Source organism: Paralichthys olivaceus, chromosome 18, assembly GCF_024713975.1.
Source record: "Paralichthys olivaceus isolate ysfri-2021 chromosome 18, ASM2471397v2, whole genome shotgun sequence".
NCBI classification, from domain to species: Eukaryota; Metazoa; Chordata; class Actinopteri; order Pleuronectiformes; family Paralichthyidae; genus Paralichthys; species Paralichthys olivaceus.
In genome coordinates, this window is record NC_091110.1 from 7,335,050 (window position 1) to 7,357,727 (window position 22,678).

The window sequence follows — 22,678 nt, forward strand, 5'->3', positions numbered from 1 at the left end:
TAAAAAGTACTCATTATGCAGCATGTTGTATTACTTGTTAAAACTTTACATAGGAGCGGTACTTTGTATTTTTTCACATTAACTGATCACATGTGGTGTTTGTAAAATCTTATTCTGTAACAATACTTGTGTTTGTGGGTGTGTGTGTGTGTGTGTGTGTGTGTGCGTGTGTGTGTGTGTAGGACAATGTGAAAGTAACTCATGCATTTAAACAAAGGGCTTAAAGCGACACTATTTAACTTTTACTGAACAACAGCACCCTCTACAGCCACAAGTGGTGATTACTTATGTTGGGCTCCTTGTCCCAGTGATTAAGTTGTTTTCATAAAACAAAGTCTATCATTGTGTTGACTGGAGCTCTGACTGTGTCCTCCCACTGAACTGAAACACAACTGAACTCTGGATATTCCCCATGATCCCCAGCTTCCGGAATCAGAGGAGCAGCCGCTGTGACAAACACACCAAACTCTACTTATTATGCTTCATATTTTGGGGTTTTCGGGGTTAAACCTTGGTTTTTAAGCATTACTGTTGAACTTGCTGGACCTGATCCTGCAACTATCGGTCAGCTTCTCACGTGAGATCGTACCTGGTCACCACAGTCACAGAGAACAAGAACAGACGTTCAGAGCAAGAACAGACGTTCAGGGTGAAAATGAAAGAGGAAACATTCTTCCTATTCCAAGTCAGTGACGCGTCAAACTTTTGGAGCTGCTGTTTTCAGACATTAGCTGCAGAGAATGTCCACACAATTGGGTGCAGCCTTTCACACCTGACCAACGCAGCGAGTTCCGGTGAGGAGTGGCATAGCAAACAAGCAGGACACAAAGTGCAAATTCAGCTGCAGATATCTCCTGGTTTTGTTTAGAGCACATCTGTTAAAGTTAGCGATAAATATTAATCCCGTGGAAGATCTCCTGCTGGGATCTGTCATCGCTCATTCAGAAGTTCTCTGGCCGGAGAAACTAACTCAGACACTTGCTCTGGAGAAATTTAGGAGATTCTCTGGAGTTCAGCGAATGTCTGAAAGCATCTAATGTGAAAGTTTAAACCACCTCAACTAAATGAAACTAATTTTGAGTGTTAAAAATGGTTTGTTCCATCACGTGTTACTTTGAATTAGGAAATGTTTTTGCTGTGTGGATTAAAGAGTTTCATTTCTCCCAAACAAATGATGCACCTTCCATTCCCAGGATTAAGTGTGTCAGGTTTCCAGCTCCTGTGTGTGCGTGTGTGTGTGTGTGTGTGTGTGTGTGTGTGTGTGTGTGTGTGTGTGTGTGCTGGCTGTCCTCCCAGCTCCCGGTTGCATCATTCCTGGGAACTTTGCTCCAATGAGGGAGTCGCCCTGTGCTTTGAGGAGAGAGGTAGAGAGAGAGAGGGGGGGGGGGGGGGGGGGAGAGGGAGGGAGGGAGTGAGAGAGGGAGAGGGGGAGTAGAGTGCAGCGTTGCCACCAACAGGACTGGATTCAAAATATAAATATAAATCCACATGAAGATCTGGAGAGAGAAGCAGGAAACATCAGCTGCGGAGGACGAACACCGGATTCCCTCTGTGTATTTTCGGACACGCGGATCCTCCGGATGATTGTTTGAGGAGAGACGCGGACAAACGTGTCCCCGCTGAGGACGGGACCTCCGAGGCTCAGCGACAACAATGCACCGCGTCCCCACAGGGGCAGAGCACCGCCGGATCACACGCGCTCGCAGACACACATGATCGTTTACTTGTTGAGACAAGTGTCGGGGTCTGTTGGAGTCTGAGCCCGCGATGCCTGCGCGGAGGAACAGGTACAACCTGGTGGACGATGTGGCGGACTCGAGGCTGCCGCTGCACAATGAGGAGGCGTATCAACACGGGATCTCCTTCCAAGCCAAGGTGATGCAAGCCTGCACTGTTTTAACTGTGTGTGTGTGTGTGTGTGTGTGTGTTGTGCACTGGTGTGTTGTGGTGCAGGAGCAGGTGCACTGGTCGCCCTCAGGCTCAGGGATCCCTCATGAAGTTTGAACACATGGTCACACACATGTGGTGCATGTGGTTGGAGTGTTTACATTCGATGTGCGTAACATGCGCACGATGCTGAGAAATGAAGTGCATTCGTAGGTTTTCTAAAGTTATTGTGAGAGGAAGTTGGATGTGAGCTTACCAACAAGGTAATTCAAAGTGCTTTGCATGAAAATGTAAAAGGCATCGTGACAAATTGAGAAAGCAACGCAAGAAAAGGAACAGTTTATAAGGAGACCTATGCAATTTAGAATAAGTATTAAAGAGTGAAGGTTACAGTGCAGTTGAAGAAAGTGAGTAACTGTATGGTTTGATAAAAGGCTGTGGCAACAGGAAAGTCTTCAGCATTGATTTAAAAGATTTGCAGTTCTCTGGGAGCTTGTTCCATAAACGTGGGGCAGAAAGACTCAACGCTGCTTCTCCAGGTTTAGTTTTAAGCTGCTCTTTACATTCTCCTATTATAAATAGAAGTTGGCCTTATATTTCTATTGGAATGAAGCCAAAAAGTGTTTAGCTTGGACACAAACTGTAAACTATAACTCGATCATAAGAATATTTGCAGATTAGTTTCCTGTAATAATTAATAGTTTCAGCTCACACACTATATCTGAAGTTCTTTCAAAGTTCACCAACAAGGCTGCTTGTATCCTCCATCCTCCTTTTCCTCAATTGCTTTGTGTTATAAATCAATGGACCAAACTATATCCTAATACTATATACTTCATACTAAGAAGTATACAGTCGCTAAAACACATACAAACATTGCTTATTAATAAGGCTTTGATTGTTTCACGTTGGTGGAAGCATTGGTTACCATATTTCAAGGTTACAGTTTAGCTCGTTCAGTTTGTCTGACTGTTGTTTTTTGTATGATGTTCGTAGGGCTGTGTGATTAGGCCGATATTTATATATTCATATTAGTCGATATCGATAATAATCATAATAAATTAACAATTCCTTTTGCTCCTGAGTGAACGTTGGGGTTTTAAACTCTTCTTACCAATCTGAGGTTAATCAATTATGCGTTATACCTCCTCACTGTGTTTACATAGTGCATAAGCTATATATAGATATATTTTTATCAATTACAATTATATTACTATTGATGACAATTACATTGTGATAATTATTGATTATTGAATTGCATGTTTGTTAAGTTGGGATTCAGGGAATAATAATTGACATTAAAGGATCTAAATGATACATTTTGCTGCAACCTTGTTCATGACGGGGAGCCTCTCTTTATGTATCGGTTCTTTGAGGAATTTAAGTAGAAGTGTTTGTGTAATTCATGATATCACTGAGTTTGTCAAATGTGATGATGGAGGTTTCTGATTGTTTACCACAGTACGTGGGAAGCCTCGACGTGCCCAGGCCCAACAGTCGGATGGAGATTGTGGCGGCCATGAGGAGAATCAGGGTAAGATAAAAACGCACGCACACACACACACACATGAAATATTCAACCAGGAAGTCGTGACGCATGTGATCAAAACTACTGATGCGGGAATGGGATGCTGGGATGATTTTTTTGAAACAATAGAGAGAGGTGGATTGTGGGTCTTTCTATATTAAAGAGTACTCTGTCCCTTTATCAATGTGTTTATAAGAGGTGAAGGACCCAGTGTTGTTTTCACTGCCTTTTGATAAAACTCTGTTGACCTGATACTTTATTTGAATTTCTTCACACCACCAGCTTCAGTTTTCTCACTTCACTCTGGTGTCATATCATAGTTAGTCTTGCTTGGGTCCCCCCTCCCCCCGTAAAGCTGCATCACTGGTATTTCCATGGGGATCGTGTTATAATGTTTCCCTCGCACCGTCCCAGCAGACCAGCGTTTTCCTCCAGAAGCGAGGACACGGAGCCGTATCACACAGCGGGGTTGGTTCTGTAATCTGAAGAGTGACTCACAGGAGTAGCTCGGCTCACACACACGACAAGGCTCTTATCTCCAGCTGAGGAGAGAAATGTGTGATTTTCTTTTTTTCCAGAGCCACTAAAAAGCCATAATGTGCATTTATCCCTCTTAAACATTCATGAGTTCTGAAACGCTACATTAAGACTTTTTTTGGGGGGGGGGAATCCTGCACTTAGGACTCCTACTCCTGTTTTGGCTTGTGTAGTGTGAAAAGTAGGTGGCTGCTTTGTTGCTTTAACTGTTACACTGTGTGCATTTCAAATCAGAGGAACCGCTAGCTCTTTCAGGCAAACTAAACCCATCCATAGAAGTCTGTAGAGCGAAGCTGGACTGTTTGTGTGTATCCGGGTGAATGGGCCAATAGTGATTCCCAAACTGACAAATCAATAAGGTTGTAAACATGGTTGTCTGCAGGCTGAGGTGGGTCGTAAAAAACAGGAGCAGGTAGAGGCAGGCAAGAAAGATGCTTTTAATTACTACAAGAAGAAACATCCCCTCTGTTTAACAGCAGATACAATCTGTACATAACATACACTGTGCTCATCTGTGCTTCTTTATGTCTGTGTGCGTGCTCACATGTGGACATGTCGTGTTGTTGGGTTTGTGTATCTCCGTGAATAAAATTCCCTGGGGGTCCAAGCTCTGGATGAATAATGAATGAGTGAGTGTATTAACGTCGTAGCTCTCAGCCTATTGTATAGAACATCTTTATTTTTAAAAGACTAATGCTGCTTTATAGAGTCCCCAGTGACATATGTAAGGAAACATGGATCTATAAAAAAAACAAGCTCTGATTTATTAATTTGTCGTGACTTTCATGTAATCTCTGCTGACAGTGTCTAGAGAGAAGTTCCCTATTTATAGCCCTCGGTTATTACACTGACCGGTGGATGACTCGGGCTTGGTTTTCTTCATCGTGTCGTCTTCGCAGCTGGAGCTTTAAATGAAAGAGTAACTTGCATAGACTGCTTATAAAAGTGGAGGTAGACTGTACATTTGGTAAGTTAAGCCAGAAGTTCATCTTTGAGAACTTTGAAAAGCATTACATAAATGCAATGTATTATTATTATTATTAAGCCTGTTTTCTCTTAAATGCCCAGCAAAGGGCGACTCCACTGGTTACAAAAACAAGTCTCTGAGAAAATGACCCTCACTTGATCAGCAAACAATGTAATACAGAGTGTATGGTCCCACTCACTAGTTACAAGTATTTTTCCATATAGCATGATGTAGTGGATGATAAAGCACGGTATGTGGCAGTGATTGATGGCCACTACCGTCCAATGGGTGCAGGTGGCAGGCGTTGGTGGGCGTAGGTAGTGCAACAGAAGGCCTCAAAACAGCAGTTAACAAACCAGGGGCTGATGACCTCAGCATGACTTCCTGGTTTAAAGGAACTAACTTCATTCAACCTTTAGGGAAATATGCTTATATGCACTCCTTGGTGAGGGTTTAAGTAGTGGGATACATTGTCGACCTGTCCAGGGTCTACCGTCTTTCGCTCAATGCAAGTTTGGATGGATGGATAGATCGAGGTTAGGTGAGAAGATTGATCCACTCTCAGGTCTGGATGGATGACATGATCTGTGTCTTCATCACCACCATGTGGCTGGCTGAAGTATAGGTCATAGACCCTGCCTCCTCCATGTTAGTTTGTGTCAAAATAGTTTATGTTATTTTAGGTAGTTGTTATCACTCTCGTCTATGTTCAAGTGCAAATTTTAGTTATTTGATGCCATAAAATGTCGTCATGATTGACAGCTGTATACAGACTTATGATTGGTTAAGAGTGAACTAGCTACTTTCCTTTCCCCTGATTGCAACCGCGAAAATGTTCAAGACAGGAGTGTTTGTAACCGGATACTTCAGCTTCATTTCTGGGAGGATGGAGTGGGAGTGGGAGTTGGTGGAAGTGGAGATGTTTTGACCATCATTATACAGTCCATGGTGCTACCTAAGTTAGTATTAGTACTGATTTAATTTGTACCAGGCCAAGAAAAGCTGTTATTGTCTTTATGTTGTGTTTCTTCTTTTAAAATTTACAGGGTTCTGTTTTTCGAGCATAAAGAATTATAAGTGTACTTTGTTTTTGTGCAGCTCCCGGTTTGGTACACGTGGGAAGGTAAAGATAGTATCCTTTGTGTGAACTCCTCTCGCACTGTGCCACACTGTGTAAATGCAAACACATGAACGCTTTAAAGGGCAGACGTGCATGTTTGAGACTGGCTGTCAAGTCAAATGTAATTAGCTTTGGAGACGAACATTGGCCCGGCCCTCCTGACTTTCCCCGTCCTACCAAAGCAAAGGCCTCGTCTTTAAATTAAAAGCGCAGCCCTTTAGCCAAGGGACTGTGCGGAGGAGACTCTGTGGAGTTGAGTGTGATTAAAGAGAGTGATGAAGGCAGTGGCGAGAACGACTGCGGTGGGAGGAAGCCCTTGAATCAGGAGGGGTTGCTCGGTGGCTGGCAGAGCTGCAGTCATTTCATCTCCCTCGACTAATCTCTTTAGTCTCAGTCGATGAGAGAAAACAGGAGCAAACATCGGAGGTAGAACCGGAGGGAGAGCAGGCGACGCGGCCTGATCGTCTCTGACTAAACTGTAAATTTGGGTTTGACAGAGCGGAGGAGCTGTGCTAGTTTAGTCCTCAGCTGTTTTTACACACATTCCCTCACACACACACACACATTCCCACCACGAGGGAGTGAAAAGACACAAATTTTGTATCCTGTGGATCTTTTCATAGTCGTTTTTTGTTAAACCTTTTCCCCCCCATTATGGCTGACTGGTCCTACTGTGCTGGTTTATAAGAATTTGTTTCATTCAGTTTGACCAGTGGCATAGAAACCACCCCAGCGGCGTGCAAGTGCATTCAAACGTGTGTTTTTATGTATGAAGGTGAATGTGTGTGTGTCTGAGCTGTAGTGGTCCATAATAACGAGACCCCTTGTATTTTAACAACCTCCTCAACAGGGTTGAATGACAATGTTGTTGCCGGCCACTTCTTACTCCCTCAGAAAGAGACGCGTCTACACGCTGGAGTTTTTTTGGGACACAGAACATTTACAGGACGCCTCTGCCTCTCTACAGAAGAAAACATCTTTCAGGCCATTCTCTCCTCCTCACCTCTCTCTATCTTTCTATCACCCCCTCTCTCTTACTCCCTTATCCTCTAACCCCTCCCTCTCCTTCTCCATCCACCGCTGTTTTCTTTCCATCCCCTCACTCTCCTCCTACCAAAATAGACCATCTCGATTTAGCCCCTCTCTGGCTATCTACTCAGTGCTGACAGGAATAGAGGCTGAGGGCAGGCTACGCATGCTTCCCTTTGAATTTTGATCGGCTCTAATGGGATTTTAAGCCTCCCTCTCATGTCCGTCAGGATGCAGCCTCCTCCTTCAGACCGCCAAGACTCTCCCTGGATATTACATGGCTCCCCTCCCTCTGCCTTTGTCCCTGCGTCTGTCTGGAACATTTCATGAGATCTCTTGTTTTGCCGTGTGCCTGAGAAGCAAACTTCGTCTTAAACCTTAGAGGAGCGTACCTTGTTTTTAACTGTCATTTCAGTGTGGGTCCACTGAGTCTGTGTCAGTCGTCTGAGAGCTCACTTGAACTGTCAAGACTCAGTCAGGAGCAGATGTTCGGCTGCTGAGAGGAAGGTAGAGGGATGTGGACCTGTCAGAGAGGCCAACAGTCTTTTTCACTTGAGTTTGTGTGTTTTTGAGTCACTGTGCTTCAAATTCTACCCAGACTGTTTACAGAAGAACTTTTTCAAAGGTCAAAAGTCTCACAAAACATGTTTTTGGTCTTTTGAGCAGAGGTCAAGTCTTCCTTTAGGGAATTTCCTAGTTGTCACTCAGGCTCCAAAAATGAACTGACGCTGCACTGGTTAGTGGAGGCAAGCAACCACAGATGGCTGTAACTCTAGAGAAGGTTTTGAGATTCAAGTTACATACTGTAATTGTAAATAAAGTCAGTACATGCTGGCACCAGAATATTGGCATTACCTTGTGAACTGGGCTCGAGGATTCTGTTAACAAAACCCATGAGATGTTTACATACTCGTCATCGAGCATGTTTAAGGCCACACCAGTGTTGGAAATGATTTGGATTCATTATTCACCCTCTTCTCCATGCTCATGTGGCCACCGTTCACTCATTCATACCACACTGTAGCAGTGGTCAACTGATTTGGCAGCAGCCAAAATAAACCACCAGAGAAAATATTTCACTTCCCTCTATTCTTTTCTCTGGTTTTAATTGTCTTTGTTCAGATATTTTGCTCACCCTGGCCCGATATAAAAATGTTTCTTTCACAGAATAAACAATGCAAAAAAGATTTGCATTTATTTTTACAAAAATATGTTTTAAAAATGTTTTGCATTTTTCAAATTCAAGCTCTATAATTTGGTTATATTTGTGTTTTTGTTATTTATAATTATTTGTATTCATAACAACATCTTTGGAATAATTTGCACTTTTATTTTATTCTATAAACATATATTGGCCAATACATTAGCAGATAAATAACCCTAACCCATTTTCACAAACACACACACAAAGACACACACACACACACACACACACACACACAGTATGACCATGCATAATGCACAGATTAGGCATTTTACACTCATCCTAAACCAGAGTTAAATCAAACACAGATGCTGATTAAACAACACAACTCTGCTTCACTGATCAGGGGTCAGCACCAAACATAAACAGTTTCTAAATATCCGAGAATCACATTTACAACAATTACACACCCCGCATGGCCCAGAAAACCAGGAGAGAAATGAGAACACAGCTTAACTCCAGGGGGGGGGTTAGAGATCTGTAGCAAAGTGGGGGCGGTTGGTCGGCGTTGTTCTTGTGTGAATGTGGGATATGCTGTATTTAGGGAGACATGACACATACATAATGAGGGGCACTGTTTTCACTTTGTATTCATGCTAGCTTAATGGCAGATGTATGAGAGCATAGTGCGTGACCTATATGTGTGCTGGATTAGACGTGATCTCAGCTTTGAAAGGGTGCAGTTACCCTTTGTTTACCCAGGCCCCAAGAGAATGGGAGTCCCATTTTTCTTAAATAACAGTTATTTCAATACCAATCACAAACCGCAATCAGTGTTTGAAAGTGTTCTTCTGCATGATCTGCTCTGATAAGGCTCAGTTAAACTGGAAAATGGCTCATGAAATTCAATCCAAAACCATTTGCTAAATATTTTTGGAAAAACTTGGTGGCAAGAACATATCAGGGCAAGTGAATCATAATAGTTGCACCTGCCTCCTTCTCATCGCTTCTCTTCTCTGTGAACGTGCAGCGGCTGAAAAAAAGCTTCTGTACACGGATCTGCACCAAATTGCACACAAGTATCAGTCCCATTTCTTTTCATCAATCCATGAATTATTCCCTTAGAAATCAATGAAAATGTGTTGTCTCTTGACACATATCAAACCCTTCCACTAAGTTTCATGTTAATCCATCCAGTATTTTGTGCATAATATGAACGTAGATGAAAACATAACCTCCTTGACTAGCACAGCCTCGATCACTGACTTCTTCCTCCATTTTTATTCGTTAATTTACAGTCTCATGATCTTATAGACTTTAAAGTTTAATAGGTCATTACAATCTGAGTATTAATTTTTCATCAACCCTCAAATGAATATTTGTTGATAAAAATTAGTTAATTTACTGTATTTTTTAAAACTGCTTTATTTTGCTGTGTTTCCTGCTTTGTCCGCTTCCTGCCTTTTTTTTCCGCTGGTGCTTGTGTTATGGATAAATACACTGTAGTGACAGCAGGTCTTTGCTCACATGGGTGGACTGACAGGTGGTGAGTGGTCCCTGCTTCCACTACCAGCATTGCGTGGCTCGCATGGGCACACGCAGGCTTCTGCTTTTATCATCTGCCCTGAGGCTGAGCCAGGTCTCTCTGCTCCACAATTAGTCAAGTCTTGTATACACTGACCCCCCCCCCCCCCATGTCCCCGACACTCGCCCCGAACACTAGCCATCCAAAGAAAAGGAGGTTTTCTAAAGCCATGAACTCAATCCTGCTGCAGAGCCTGAAGGCACATTTTCTTTACACAACGTGTGTACCATCCCTGTCTGCAGCCTCAGCAAGCAAAGTCAGGGTAGTTGTGGCTTTTTGATTTGCGGCTTGGATAAAATGAAAATAGACCGTGTATGGTTAGTAGTAAGGCTTCACTATTGATCAAAATATAATCAATATCTCAAAATGGCCAAGTGCAATATCCAAATTGCAGGAGCTGCAAGAAAGTCTGATAAGATCTTCAAATTTAAATTGATCACGGTTCACATTTTCAACCCGAATAGAGGCAGTGTAATTTTTACTCTATATGTGGGGCCATTTCAATGTGTCACCAAGCCCAAGTATGTAGTTCAGTTTTAGCTCAAATGTCCCTGTGAAGCTCAAATACAGAAAGTCGTGACCAGTCATAACATTCTGCCGGCTGCAAAGCCTTCTGAAGCTAATCTCAAATACAAACACAACTCATGTCAACAGACCGGGGATTGGAAACGCGTTGGGTGGGTATTGTGTGTGTGTGTGGGCATGAACCTGCACCTGTATATCTGTGGTCATGTGACCTCATTTGCATCAGGCTGCTCTTTTGTCCTTGTGTCTGCACAGATAACTACATGTGAGTTGTGTTGGTTAAATAGTCCTGTGCATGATAAGAATAATAGGGAAACATTACTGTGTGGGGCAGTCCAGATAATTGGAATTTAATTGTTACTAAGCTAAGCCTCCTCCTGATCTGGATGTGTACTTTTGTAAAAAAGGTTTCTAGGTCCGTTTATTTGATTAATCTGGATTTGCATGTTAAATGCAGTATAGTTGCTTATTTTCTTCTAGATTGTGACGTGACTCAAGAAAAGACAATGTCGGTCTATATCTGTCCACCACTTTATTCCACACTGAAATATGTCAACAGCTACATAATGGATAACTGCGTAACCGTGAATTCTTGATCAGACAGTCATGGTCTCCAGAGGCTGAATCCTAATAGCTTTGATGATCACATCTTTTTTTATTTTGTGGTACCATGAGTTTTCCATGAAATTTGGTAAAAAGACTCACATTCTCCATAAGTAAGTCTTTCCTGTACGTTGGTCATTTATAATTGGGCAACATTTTTATTAACCCAGTACTTTATGTTCTTCGCTGATAACTACAAGACACGCATGCATTGTGTTAACGCTTGACAGTGGGCGTTCCCAATGCTTAGAGCTGGTGCAATCGTCACAACAATCACAGTTTGGGACACACAATATAGCCAGCTTTCATGCAAATGTGCTGTACTAGCTGTCACTGCAATGCTAAATGGTACACGTGAAAAAAAAGTAATTATTTTGCAAATTTACAATTGAGTTTTGGTTTGATTTTCCAGATGTTAGATCTGTTCAGTTGTACACTTTTGCCTCAGCTCATCTTTTGGTGAATGTCGTGCCTCTCCTCTCCCTGGCAACCAGCTCTGCCGCAGAAATGTGTCTTTCTCAACTCATCTCCGTGTTTGGGAAGCTCTCAAAGGGGAGTGTGGGGCAGACAGAGACTGAGGCTGTTCATTTTCTCATTAATAAACTGTGTCATTACATTCAGAGCTAAACTGGGAAGTTGCACTATTTCACTTTTCCTAAATTGGTTTTCAAGAAGGAAAAAGACAAGTATCAAGTGTTTTTTTTTTCATATTCACACAAATTAATCTATATTTTCACTCGTTGTCACTATTACCTAAAATAAACATGTCAGGTCTGTAAGTTGTGCTGCTCTGCCTGGGGGCGTTGCTTCTTAGCATGAATAGACAGATAAACTGGGCCTATTGTCGTACAGTTTCGTTTGTTGGATAATGATTGAGGAAAGAGCTGCAGGCTTCTGAGCTGGCAGATAGACTGCCCTACTTCTAAATGTGATTTGGAGTTGGGTGTATGTGTGTGTATACATGTCTGTGTGTGTGCACATTCATCTCACTTCTCTCATCTTGTTCCAGCGCGCTACATAGAGAGCCTCAAGGTCTCGTTCTCCAGCTCCCATCGTTCAACCTCCCCACATTCTGATTCGCTTTTCGTCTCACTACCTTTATCTCTCCTTCAGTGACGCCACATTTACTCTGCGCTCTTCTTCTCTTGTCTCGGGTCTACGCTGGTTTTAACACCCAGGAAGCAGTTGCGTTGAAATGTTTTGGTGTTTAAGTGTGATTGACATCCCAGTGCAACACCTCCATTATCTGCATCAGACGTTTGTGGCTGTAACAACTTCCTACTGACTGTTTCCATTCATGCAAAAATACGGCATATTAAATGTAATGCTGCCCTCAGACCCAGACAGTGACATAGATTGACAGCAGTCTGTCTGAATTGTCTGCCGACCCTCCTCCTTAATTGGGTCGGGTCCGATTGTTGACTTGAGCAGAAACAGGAGTCGTAGATGCTGGTTGCCGTCCTGCAGCTTTGCTTTTAATGTGAGTTTCAGTTGTTTTAGGACATTTGAACTAAACTGACAGAGTCACCATGTTATTCAATTCTGTGCAATTCTATGAAAATACTGAGCTACATTGCAGAGTACGGTCAACCAGGTATCAACGGTCATATCCAATGAATGCAGGTCCGAAGTAAGTTCAGTATAACGTGCGTCGCCTGTTTGACATATGTGGAAGGGTATTTTTTAAACCCTAGTTCCCAATAATTCCCACATTTTTGGATTAATGTTCATGTGTGTTCTTGCTGACTTAGTTAAGAACACCATCAATACCACTTTCATGACTGTGTCTTTAATTTGAAGATGCAGCCAGCAGCCTGTTATTATCTTAGCACACAGACAGGGGAAATAGCCCCTTCACTCATGTACACATTGTAGTATAGCTTGATAAATACTGAATAACAGTGTTAAAACAACACACTGTGATTTACTGGGGGGATATGACTATTTCCTGGCCAGGAGCAGTAACTTATTATTACTTTAATGTTGCTAAGCAACCCTCTGAGGCTCCAGGAAATTACTGTGCTGGGGCAATAATTAGTCCAACACATAACTCTGTTTTAAAAGTTAAACTGGATATCTGTGGGTTAATTGACCAATGTACATCTAATATATTGACATACATTTAATATGTTAGCAATATATCATGAAATATATATAGTAATGTATTATATAGCTAAAGTCTATTACATAATTATTAAGTCAACTTGTAGATTTTCTGCAAATATATAACTGATTCATTACTTTAGTCATTTTTCCAATCAAAACATAATTTGTCGTGTAAATTATTATTGGCTGACGAAAACAAAGATATCTTCAGCACAGGGATTGTTTTTCAGTTTTTGATTAAGTCAAAAAATAGTAGTTGTTCTTCACAATATTATATAAACAATAACTTGTTAAGTATATTTCAAAATATGTTGTCTCTGTGAGAAACAGTTCAAATAGTAAATGCTCTCTGGGTTCACTGTTAATTTCAATTGCAGTTCGTATAAATTTGCCATTTTGTCTTGTCACTAAAACTCATTGTAGTTGTAGATATTAGTTATAATCTGCAGTATATAACATGATGTGTGGTTCTTGGATGCGTTAAGGAATCTTGTCAGTGAGATTGTGTTTTATGTTTTAGTCTGTCAGGACACAACGATCCCACTTTGTTTGTGTCTATTTGGATAAATGATGCGAGCAAATTACTACTTCTTATCCTTCATACTGCTTCAACACTGCCGTCCACACAGCAACCAACATTATAAATTCTCTGCTGTTGAACAGACAGGGTTAATGTGACTGTCACTCAGATCAGGACCATGTCCCTGCCTGTCAAACTCTGTCCGTTCAGTGTCTGTCATTCAGACAGCAACAGGTTCTTAATATAGATGGATAGAATCAAATCAAAGCCATTGAAACACTCTCAAACAGAAACAGAACTAGGTTTTCATGCTGTGTGAATATACTTTATATAACACTCTGCTCTGCAGTCAAAGTTTGAGAAACTGTTTTGCTGCTTGCATTGTTATCTTCTCTTGCATCAACCCATCAGGGCAGAAAAACTGAATGAATAATGAGAGGGGAGTCGGCCCATAAGCCGTCTAATCATATGCACTGGAGGCATCAGCATATTTTTAGAAAGTCAATTTCCCAAACTTTGTACTTTTGTCATGTTGTCTTCAGCTTCCTTTTGAACAATTTGATCCCAATTGAATTTCCGTGTTCTTCTTGGCTTTGTCAGGTTTAGTTTCTCAGTTTTTGTCTGAACATGTTTGGGTTTAAAATGAAGCCTAAGCTCCTCAGATTTCTATCTGTCATTGCCTCACCTTATACATCAAGCACAGTGTCTGTGCGTGTCTGAAATCCCCCACTAATCACTATACAGTAAGTTCGCAATTTTGTAACGCTGTCCGAATGACATTTTTTATACCCTATAGCGCACTCACTGTTTCCAAGAGGGCAGCAGGAACAGCCCGACCTGTCTTAATAATGCAAATATGAGCAGAGAAGCGAATCACATCAAGTTTATTTTCTAAAGATTAAAGATTAAATCTAAGTGTAAAATAAACATTTCTAAATTACTGTGGTATTTTCCATCAGCAGATGTTGTTACACATCATTAATCAGTGACAATGACGTAATTACTGGCTACAAGTCGTGTCTGAAAGCATTTTTTCTCTTTTGCTTATGAGCTCACTATATAGTCCTCTATAAGACACTATATAGTAAAGTAAGGGTTAGTGAATGAGTGGCAGATTTTGGACCCTGGCTCCATTATCTCAGCTAAAGGTATTGCTGGACTGACCTCCACTTACAACCGTTGGCCACCCTTACAGTGGATACAGGACAAAGAAATCTTCGTCATCAAACCCCTGTCACCTATGGATGGTATCATACCAGCCAATCGCATCAACAATGAAGGTCACATCAACATCCATCCAAATAAATATCCTGAATATCCTTCACATATATTGACCGCTAGTCTTCAACACTAGCTGATACAAAGTCATAACATCTTCACGTTTTTATGGATGGGCACAAACTCATGGTTCCCAGATGATGTAACCTTAAAAAAAAATCAGAAGAACTCCAAAGCCTTTAGGATGCATCTTCTGGTAGCCATGATTTTGTGCCAGTCAAGCTCTTTGTGATGGTTGAGGAAAATATGGATGGATGGAGGATCATATTGTGAGATTTGAGCAAATAGTCTCAACTATTGATTGCTATGAATTTGAGTCCAGATATTCTCCACCGGATTAATTGTAACATCTCAGGTGATCCCAAAAATGTTCATCTGGTGCCCCCATTCTGTCAAAGTTTAATTTGCGAATGCAAAACCACCGGCATTCCCATAAGCCTCAGCTTTACTTTGTGATGCTGATTTGCATTCAGCTCAAAGCTCCACTTCGCCTCACGGAGCTGCTAAGCATGCATATAGACTCTTACTCTTGTTCGTGGACAATATCACAAAAATAGAGCAGCGATCATCTCTGTTATCACACTGAGTACTGAACACTGCTTATCTCCAGAGCAGCCTTTGGTTCTCCACAAATGACGGCCATTATTTCTTGAGCCATTTGATTTCATTTAATTGGCTGTGGTGCATTCGCAGAGTCTGAGTGAGGACCACAAATGAAAACACATAATAAGCTACTTGAACAGTTGAATTAAATGAATGCTGCTGGGATTTAAACCACTTGATTCAGGGCAGATGTAGATATTTATTGAATGGTGTCATGCTTGTGGAATTTAGAATAAACCTGCAGGCAGCAGTCAGCATCAATCAGTGTCATGTGGTGGAACAACCTGCCCAACGCTGACATGGCAGGTTGGAGCTGTCTCAGTCCCTTAAGACACAGGTTTAAGCTACTCATCATTGAGCTTTATGAAAGCTCTCACACACTCCTAAAGCCTGTTCTGGGGCTTTTTGGGACATGTTTGCATGTAAAGCACAGATGGCGCCCCTGATTCACAATCCGTGTTTACCAAAGCAGGGTTAACACGAGGCCACGCATTTGGCCTAAACCTTGATGTTGTGTCAATAAAAGATTTGTCTCCTAGATAATAATTGCTGCCTTCGTGTTTTTCTGGTTTTCCTTCCATCGTGTCCCTCTGTTACACTAGTAGTTGGTTTCCTGATGGGAGACGTGTCGAGCTACCGTTTGGCAACAGAAACGCTGCGCAAATATTTCAAGGTTAATTAAATGCAGAAACCAGTCCTAACAGATTCTAGGTTATCATTCATCTTTTTTTTGCACTGGAAGAATGACATTATTAATTATCCCTAACCAGGAGTTTATGTTTTTATCTGCATTAGTTTGTTTGTTAGTTGATTACACAAGAAACTACACAACCAATGTTCATAAAACTTTTTTTGATCCACATCAAAATGTAATGGTGTCTTCCACCATTACATTTTGATGTGGATCTAGGATTTCTTTTTCCATCTTGATGAAAAAAGTCAGGCATGTTTAGGGGCCTGATATTTATGAGTGAGTGTAATATGGTGCAGATCCAAATACAAATCTGGATCTGTTGAATTAAACTGTGGTTTCATAAGGGTACTGTTGGGCCTTGGTGGAGGAATGTGCTCTCTTATCTTGTCTGTTTTTTCTTTTTAACTAATCGAGCAATTAGGAACATCTCATCATTCATTAATCTGCTGATTGTATTTATTAATTGAGTCCAAGCTGACATCTTCAAATGTCTTTTTTTGTCTGAACAACTAAATAAAATGTCAAATATAATGGGACATCACTGAAACTATTGAAACATCTGTTAATGCGATACTTGTTTCAGCTCTAGAACAGTGTTGAAGCTTTCTTTATGAATGACAATGATGTATGAACCATACAAACTCCTCTGCTCTAAACACCAGAGTTGAGAAGTTGCCATTACAGATCTTCATGTTGCCTCATGCAGTAGCAGGATAAACATATATTACATGGGTGTAGATCAGTGATGGTCACCCCCCCACACTGGCTGCTAAGGGGATTTTGGGGCCTGTGAATTGACAGCGTTTGTCCCAGTAATCCTATTACTCTGACTGCTGCTTTACCAGACTGCTGCATTGGACAGAGCTCCAATCATCATCATCATCATCATCATCATCATCATCATCACTGCGGTCACTATGCTAACCTCAGTGCCCAACATTACCCATCAGCCCACCAGCCAGTCCACATTAACAGACAGATTGTCTTCAGTTTTGACTGATCTGTAGAAAATATGCATCGGTCTATTCTAGACGTCTTTACTGTAATCTAAACTCATAGGCTGAATTAATCCTGATTGATAGCCAGACAGCCTCACTTGATCAGCCAGTAAAGCGCTTTATGAATAATGTGCAACTGTTTCCAAGCTCGAGAAAGAAGGAACATGAGTCACCTTTGCTAACTACAGCTGGGAGGTGAGATGATCCATCAATATACTGGTGTGGTAATCTACCAGTTATTTGCTTGTCAGTTCATTGTTTTATCCATTAAGCCCCATCTTTATATCTTATATACCTCAATTCCTTTAACCAATGATATGCAGTTTATGAATGCCAGAGAGAGCTCATACCTCTGCCAAGGCCCAACAGTTCCCTTCATTTTTATTTGGATCTGCACCAAATTACACAGACTCATAAATATCAGTCCCTTAAACATGCCTGATTTTTTTCCCATTAAGATCCATGAATCAGTATCAGAGAAATTAAGGGATTTGTTGAAAAATGATCTGGCAGTGTTAAAGAAAGTGGAATAGAAATCTGATTTAAGAAGCTGGTGCCATCATGATTACTTGATTATCGAATCAAGGATCAAATCATTCTGTTAGTATGTTGATCAACTGACCAATAATCAACTCTTGTCACTTGCGCTTGTTAAAAACTATATAACCAGACCAAGTTATGTACATAATCACACACTACTAGTCAAAACCTGTGGTGAGAAACCATTAAGATAAGAACAGCACATTTGAGTTTATGGCAGTGACTCTACTCTACTATTTTTTAAATACCAAATTTATTCCACAAAAATCAAAAATCAATACTTGCAGATCAGTTTCTGTCTGAGAAATTAGACCATCAGTTTAACCACCTCCAAGGAAGTTGAAAATTCACCTGTGTCTGTTGGTTGGTTGTAGGTAAATGTCTTAAATCCACTGCAGATCATCAACCTCTTCATATACTGTACACTGTGCACAGTGAAGCTAAAACATCCAAGTAAAGAATCAATAAGCAAAACTTCAAGGTGGAGGGAGACTTCATATATCTTATGTGTCTTGTTAAGGGTGCAGGGAAATGCAGTGTTGAACAATTTAGTGATTCTCCATCACCAGTTCGGGGTTCAGCGCTCAGAGTCGAGCTTTGAATAAACAGGTGAACAGCTCTTTGTGCAGCAGCGGTGGTGCAGCCTCAGGGATCTGTGGACTGAGTCCTGTGGCCACGGCTCAGTTACTACAGGTCACTTTTAACATTTCAGAAAGAAAACTGCAACCAGCATCACCACAGGCCAAGAAAACAGCCCATTCCAAACAGGCAGATTTAGAAAAGGCACTTCAATAGTCACTATCAAATTTGTGTACTTCTTAAACAAGTAGTCCTGAACATGACACCAATCCAAAATCTTTGTACTTTACTTCCACAGCCCTTCTTTCCACAACCACACCAACAATAATCTGATATATTTTCATTTCAGTAACGGTTACTTATGTGATTTGCATTTAAAGGAGACCCACCACTGTCTGTTAATGGAATATCTTGGAGGAGGATTAAGCAGATGGATTCTTTGTGTGGAGACTGCAGGTGTAGGTGTAGTTCTGCTCTTGCCTCGTTTCTCTCCCGTAGTCAGGACATGCCTGATTTGTTCCTCTTTTTTAAAAACATGTTGAAGCCCATCTCAAGTTCTTTTGTCTCACGCAGATGAGATTAAAACTCGTCGTTACATCACTTTATTGGATTTGGGGTTTTGTAAGTTATGAAATGATGTGAAATAACCTTCCGCTTGGCTGTCCTTTTCACTGCGCCTTTCAGCTAGCTACTTAGGCGTGGGTCCATTCTCACTGCAGAGGTGCAGACAGTGGAGGACAGCCTGCCTGGGCCCGCACCGGCCGGTCTGAGCTGTTTCCTCTGAAAAGCTGCTTCATCCGGAGGTGACTCATCCCGTATCACGTTCACCGTTTTCATCGGTGGCAGGTTTTCTCTGGAGACACTCAGTATTCACCTGGGCCACGGTTGATCAGTTCTCTCTGTCAGCCACGATAAACACATCTGCAGTGTAAGAAAAGAAAAGTAATTTATGTAGAAAAGTCACAAGGGTCACTCCCAGTTGGAACTGGTGCAGCATCAGTACCAGCTGTTTGTTCATCTGTCTAGAAATGACTAAATAATAATAATAATCCAAATAATGTTAATAATACATTATCTGTCTGATTATCCTTTGAGGGTTGTGGGGGCAGTCTAAGTCAGTCCCAGCCTGGACAGGTCGAATAATATTAGAAGTTAAAACAAGAGTGACTTCATTTAAAGAATGAACAAAATGTATTGCCATGCATGATAAGAATTGAAAGTGATGTGATTTAAAGTCCATTTTGGGCCCTAGACCCCTTGTGATGTCATCAAGGTTGAAAGAGGACGTGGCTGCATAGTACAGTAAACCCTTCAGGGGTCTAGACACTGGTCGTGATAAAGGGATCGAGAGAATGTTGAGGATCTGATGAGATGAGTAGACTGAGCTTGACCAGGGCTCTTCATAATCTTTACATGACAGATGCAAGCATATGACTCCATGTCCAAGGACAGGAAAGATAAGATGATCTTGCCACCACCAAAGTATTGTTTTGTTCTCAAAGTGTTAACAATGCCTGACTCTGTGTGCGACCCAGCCAACGGGTACAAATCATTGATGTCCCTTCTTCACTTTGCTCATTTTCCCATCTTACGTTCGTGATGTGTTGTTGTGAGTCCATCTGCAGGTGCTAAATTAAATCAGCTAAATTAAAATAAAAGACCAGCATTGACTTTGGTCTTCATTCAACATAAATTATCACCACATAAGAATAAGAATAAGAATAATAAAAATAAACATAAAAACACAACAGTCTTTCAATTTTAACTGCATCGAACTCTTTCATAATAAAAGCCGCAGTAGTTCTACGCCCCTGCAGCAGATTCCAGTATCGCGTGTGACCCTGCTGTTACGGAGGAGCCCCTTCTAAGCAGCCTTTTAAGCGGGCCTTTTTCCCGTTAGCGCTCTTTCTCCCACAGGACCAGACTGCTGCTGCTCACTGGAGGCTGCCAAAAGACTCGAGCCCACAAGTCCAATCCATAATATCTGCAGTCAGGCGGAAGCCACTCTCGTAGACAGGCGGTGGCAAGCATCTAAATGCACGGACACGCACATAAACACACACACACACTTTGTTTTTGTTTTATTTGCTTATCGAGCGGCTGCATCTCCTCCTTTCTCTCTTTTCTCACACATATATTATGTCAAACAAACGCCAGACCGTTTGTGATGTGGGCCAAGGTCGTTGTTGGGGGTGACTGCTGAGGTAATTGCCTCCTCATACACACTCTGCTGACTAACGATGAGACGTGCCAGTAGCCCTCCAGAGGTTTGGGCAATCTCTACCGTCACAGGAATCACTCCATCCTCAGGTTTGGCCACGAGGCTGAGAGGCTTGTCTGTAAAATACCACACGCAGGGAGAGGGGCGAGGTGAGCGGCAGTTTAAGCGCCAAGTCTTTGTTCGATCGAAGGAATGTTATGAAACGCAGCTGCCTGATTAGTGATTTCCTTCTCCGAGAAGAAAAGGCACACACGCAGTTGGAATTTAACAAATACATTTGCTAATTGCTTTTCACATTCGTTTCCCGCTTTCTTTTGATTTCCAAGAAATCTTTTTTCCCGGTGTTAAATGCCAGGCTGTTCTCGCAGCTGTTGTGTTTCTCAGCTCTGCTCTGTTCCCAACAGTCATCTCTTTGTGAACTGATTTGAGAGGAAAGAAAGCAGTGAAATTCCTCGGAGCTCCCCAAATCCTGGGAATTGTAATGAAGGGGTTGCTAGGTTGCGATCTATAGGGCCTATTGTGGACTCCTGTATGGATTCAATGGTACAACAGGGAGCAACAATGACCCACAACGCACCCTGCATTCCACTGCTTTTCAGGATTGTTCAAGTGGAGTGGGGGTTTTACCCATGATTTCTTATTCAAGGACTTGGTTTGCAAAACCAAAATCCTGCTTATTTATTCTCTCTAGAAATAAACACAAACAGCAGGGGAGAGGAAAGTTGTCCAGCTCTTCTGTTGAAATCCCTCTGAAGACAGACTTTCAAGTCAGAACCAAATAACATTAAAAGAAGGAGAGTTAGACTGGAAGCCCTGCCAGTCATCACTACCTGTCTGGGAAAGAGGACGTAACAACATTACAACATTGGAGTTTTCTGGAGTGGCTCATGTCCTCTGAGACGCCCTCTACAGTTTCCTCGTGTCACTCAGGTTCTTTGAAGTTGGATTAGATTAGCATGAGTGTGTGAGTGTGATTTGGTGTGGAGGAGCCAATGACGACGTTATTAAACTTTTTTCATAATAGTTTCTTAGTTTGGATCTGTACACTAAGTCAGTTTTCAATTTATTTATCAATTCAATTACAGTTTATTTATTCAAGTTTGCCTCCCAACGGTAACAGAAACCATAAGAAACTATAACCTGCTTTAAAAAGAAGTTAAAAATCGAATCACTTAATCCTGAACTGTAATTACACACTACCTGTTTTGTAGTCTGTTTCAATAATTTCCAAAAAATGTTTTCAATGTTTTGCCCTTTGTTATTTTGTTAATGCTCCTGATCTTTTTTATCTCTGTAAAGCATTGGATGTTCTCTGTGTGTGATAACATACACTAATACATTTTCCTTGCCTTCTAGATTAGACTCTCTATAGTGGAATGATGAAACTGATAGTGGAGCTTCATGTCAGACCTGTGGTTATGTATTCAGTTAACATTGTGTCTCCATGAGGCTGATTTTAATGTGATGGTCTCATTTTGTATATTTATCTAATAGTTACACGGTGTTGAGTTAAACACATGAAGAAGCTTAAAGCAAATGAAGCTCAGCTCTCGATCACTGTCACTTACCAAACAGTGATGTTATTCGGCTTATCTCTGCCTGCTCTGATGTTCCTAATAAAAAGAGAATGACCTCTCATCTCCCCCAGTTTGATCTTGTCATGCGTTTGTGGCCGTTTTAAATGTATAACACTGGGATCAGAGCCAGCTTTCCGCTTCCTCATTTTGTGCACATGGCAACAGCAACATCACCGCTCCGTCTGACGCGTTCATAATAGATCGCAGAGAGCAATGCCGACTGGAATTTGTCACGCTGTCTGGGGAGACTGATGAGTCTGAAATGCAAACATCCAGACCGAGGAGGATTTGAAATAAATACCCTCCCTCTGTGTGGAGCCTGAACAGCCACAGCATTTCAGGTGCAGTTTTTAGGTTTTAAGACAAACCTTTGAAGAGCATGTTAGATTCTAAAGCTTATGAGTCAAGCATGAGTGCTGTACAAGAAAGGGAGAGAAGTAAAATAATGAAATAAAATAAATATTTTGCCTGTTCAATCCACATTAGTCAAACACTTTTCAGTCCAGCTCATGTATTATTCCTGATGTCTGTCTTTCTAAATCTCTCAAACATGATTCAGAGACTAAAGCAGTAAACTGAGCTCTTCTCTAGGACGTCTCTACGCCTCGCAGAAAGTTTTCTGAGCTGACGTGCTCGG

At 41.5% G+C, this 22,678-nt stretch overlaps 1 protein-coding gene across 3 annotated transcripts in view; it reads left to right on the forward strand.

The window, feature by feature from the left end:
• The first annotated feature begins 1,405 nt into the window (after positions 1-1,405).
• Positions 1,406-22,678, forward strand: part of LOC109626415 (carboxyl-terminal PDZ ligand of neuronal nitric oxide synthase protein) — a 53,302-nt gene continuing 32,029 nt past the window's right edge. For all 3 annotated transcript variants that reach the window (XR_011239069.1, XR_002202533.2, XM_020082354.2), the window contains exons 1-2: positions 1,406-1,875; positions 3,350-3,421. Coding sequence is in view for 1 of the 3 variants with exons in the window: in XM_020082354.2 (XP_019937913.2) it covers positions 1,768-1,875; positions 3,350-3,421 (180 nt within the window). In the remaining 2 variants the exon portion in view is untranslated. The remainder of the gene's footprint in view (positions 1,876-3,349; positions 3,422-22,678) is intronic.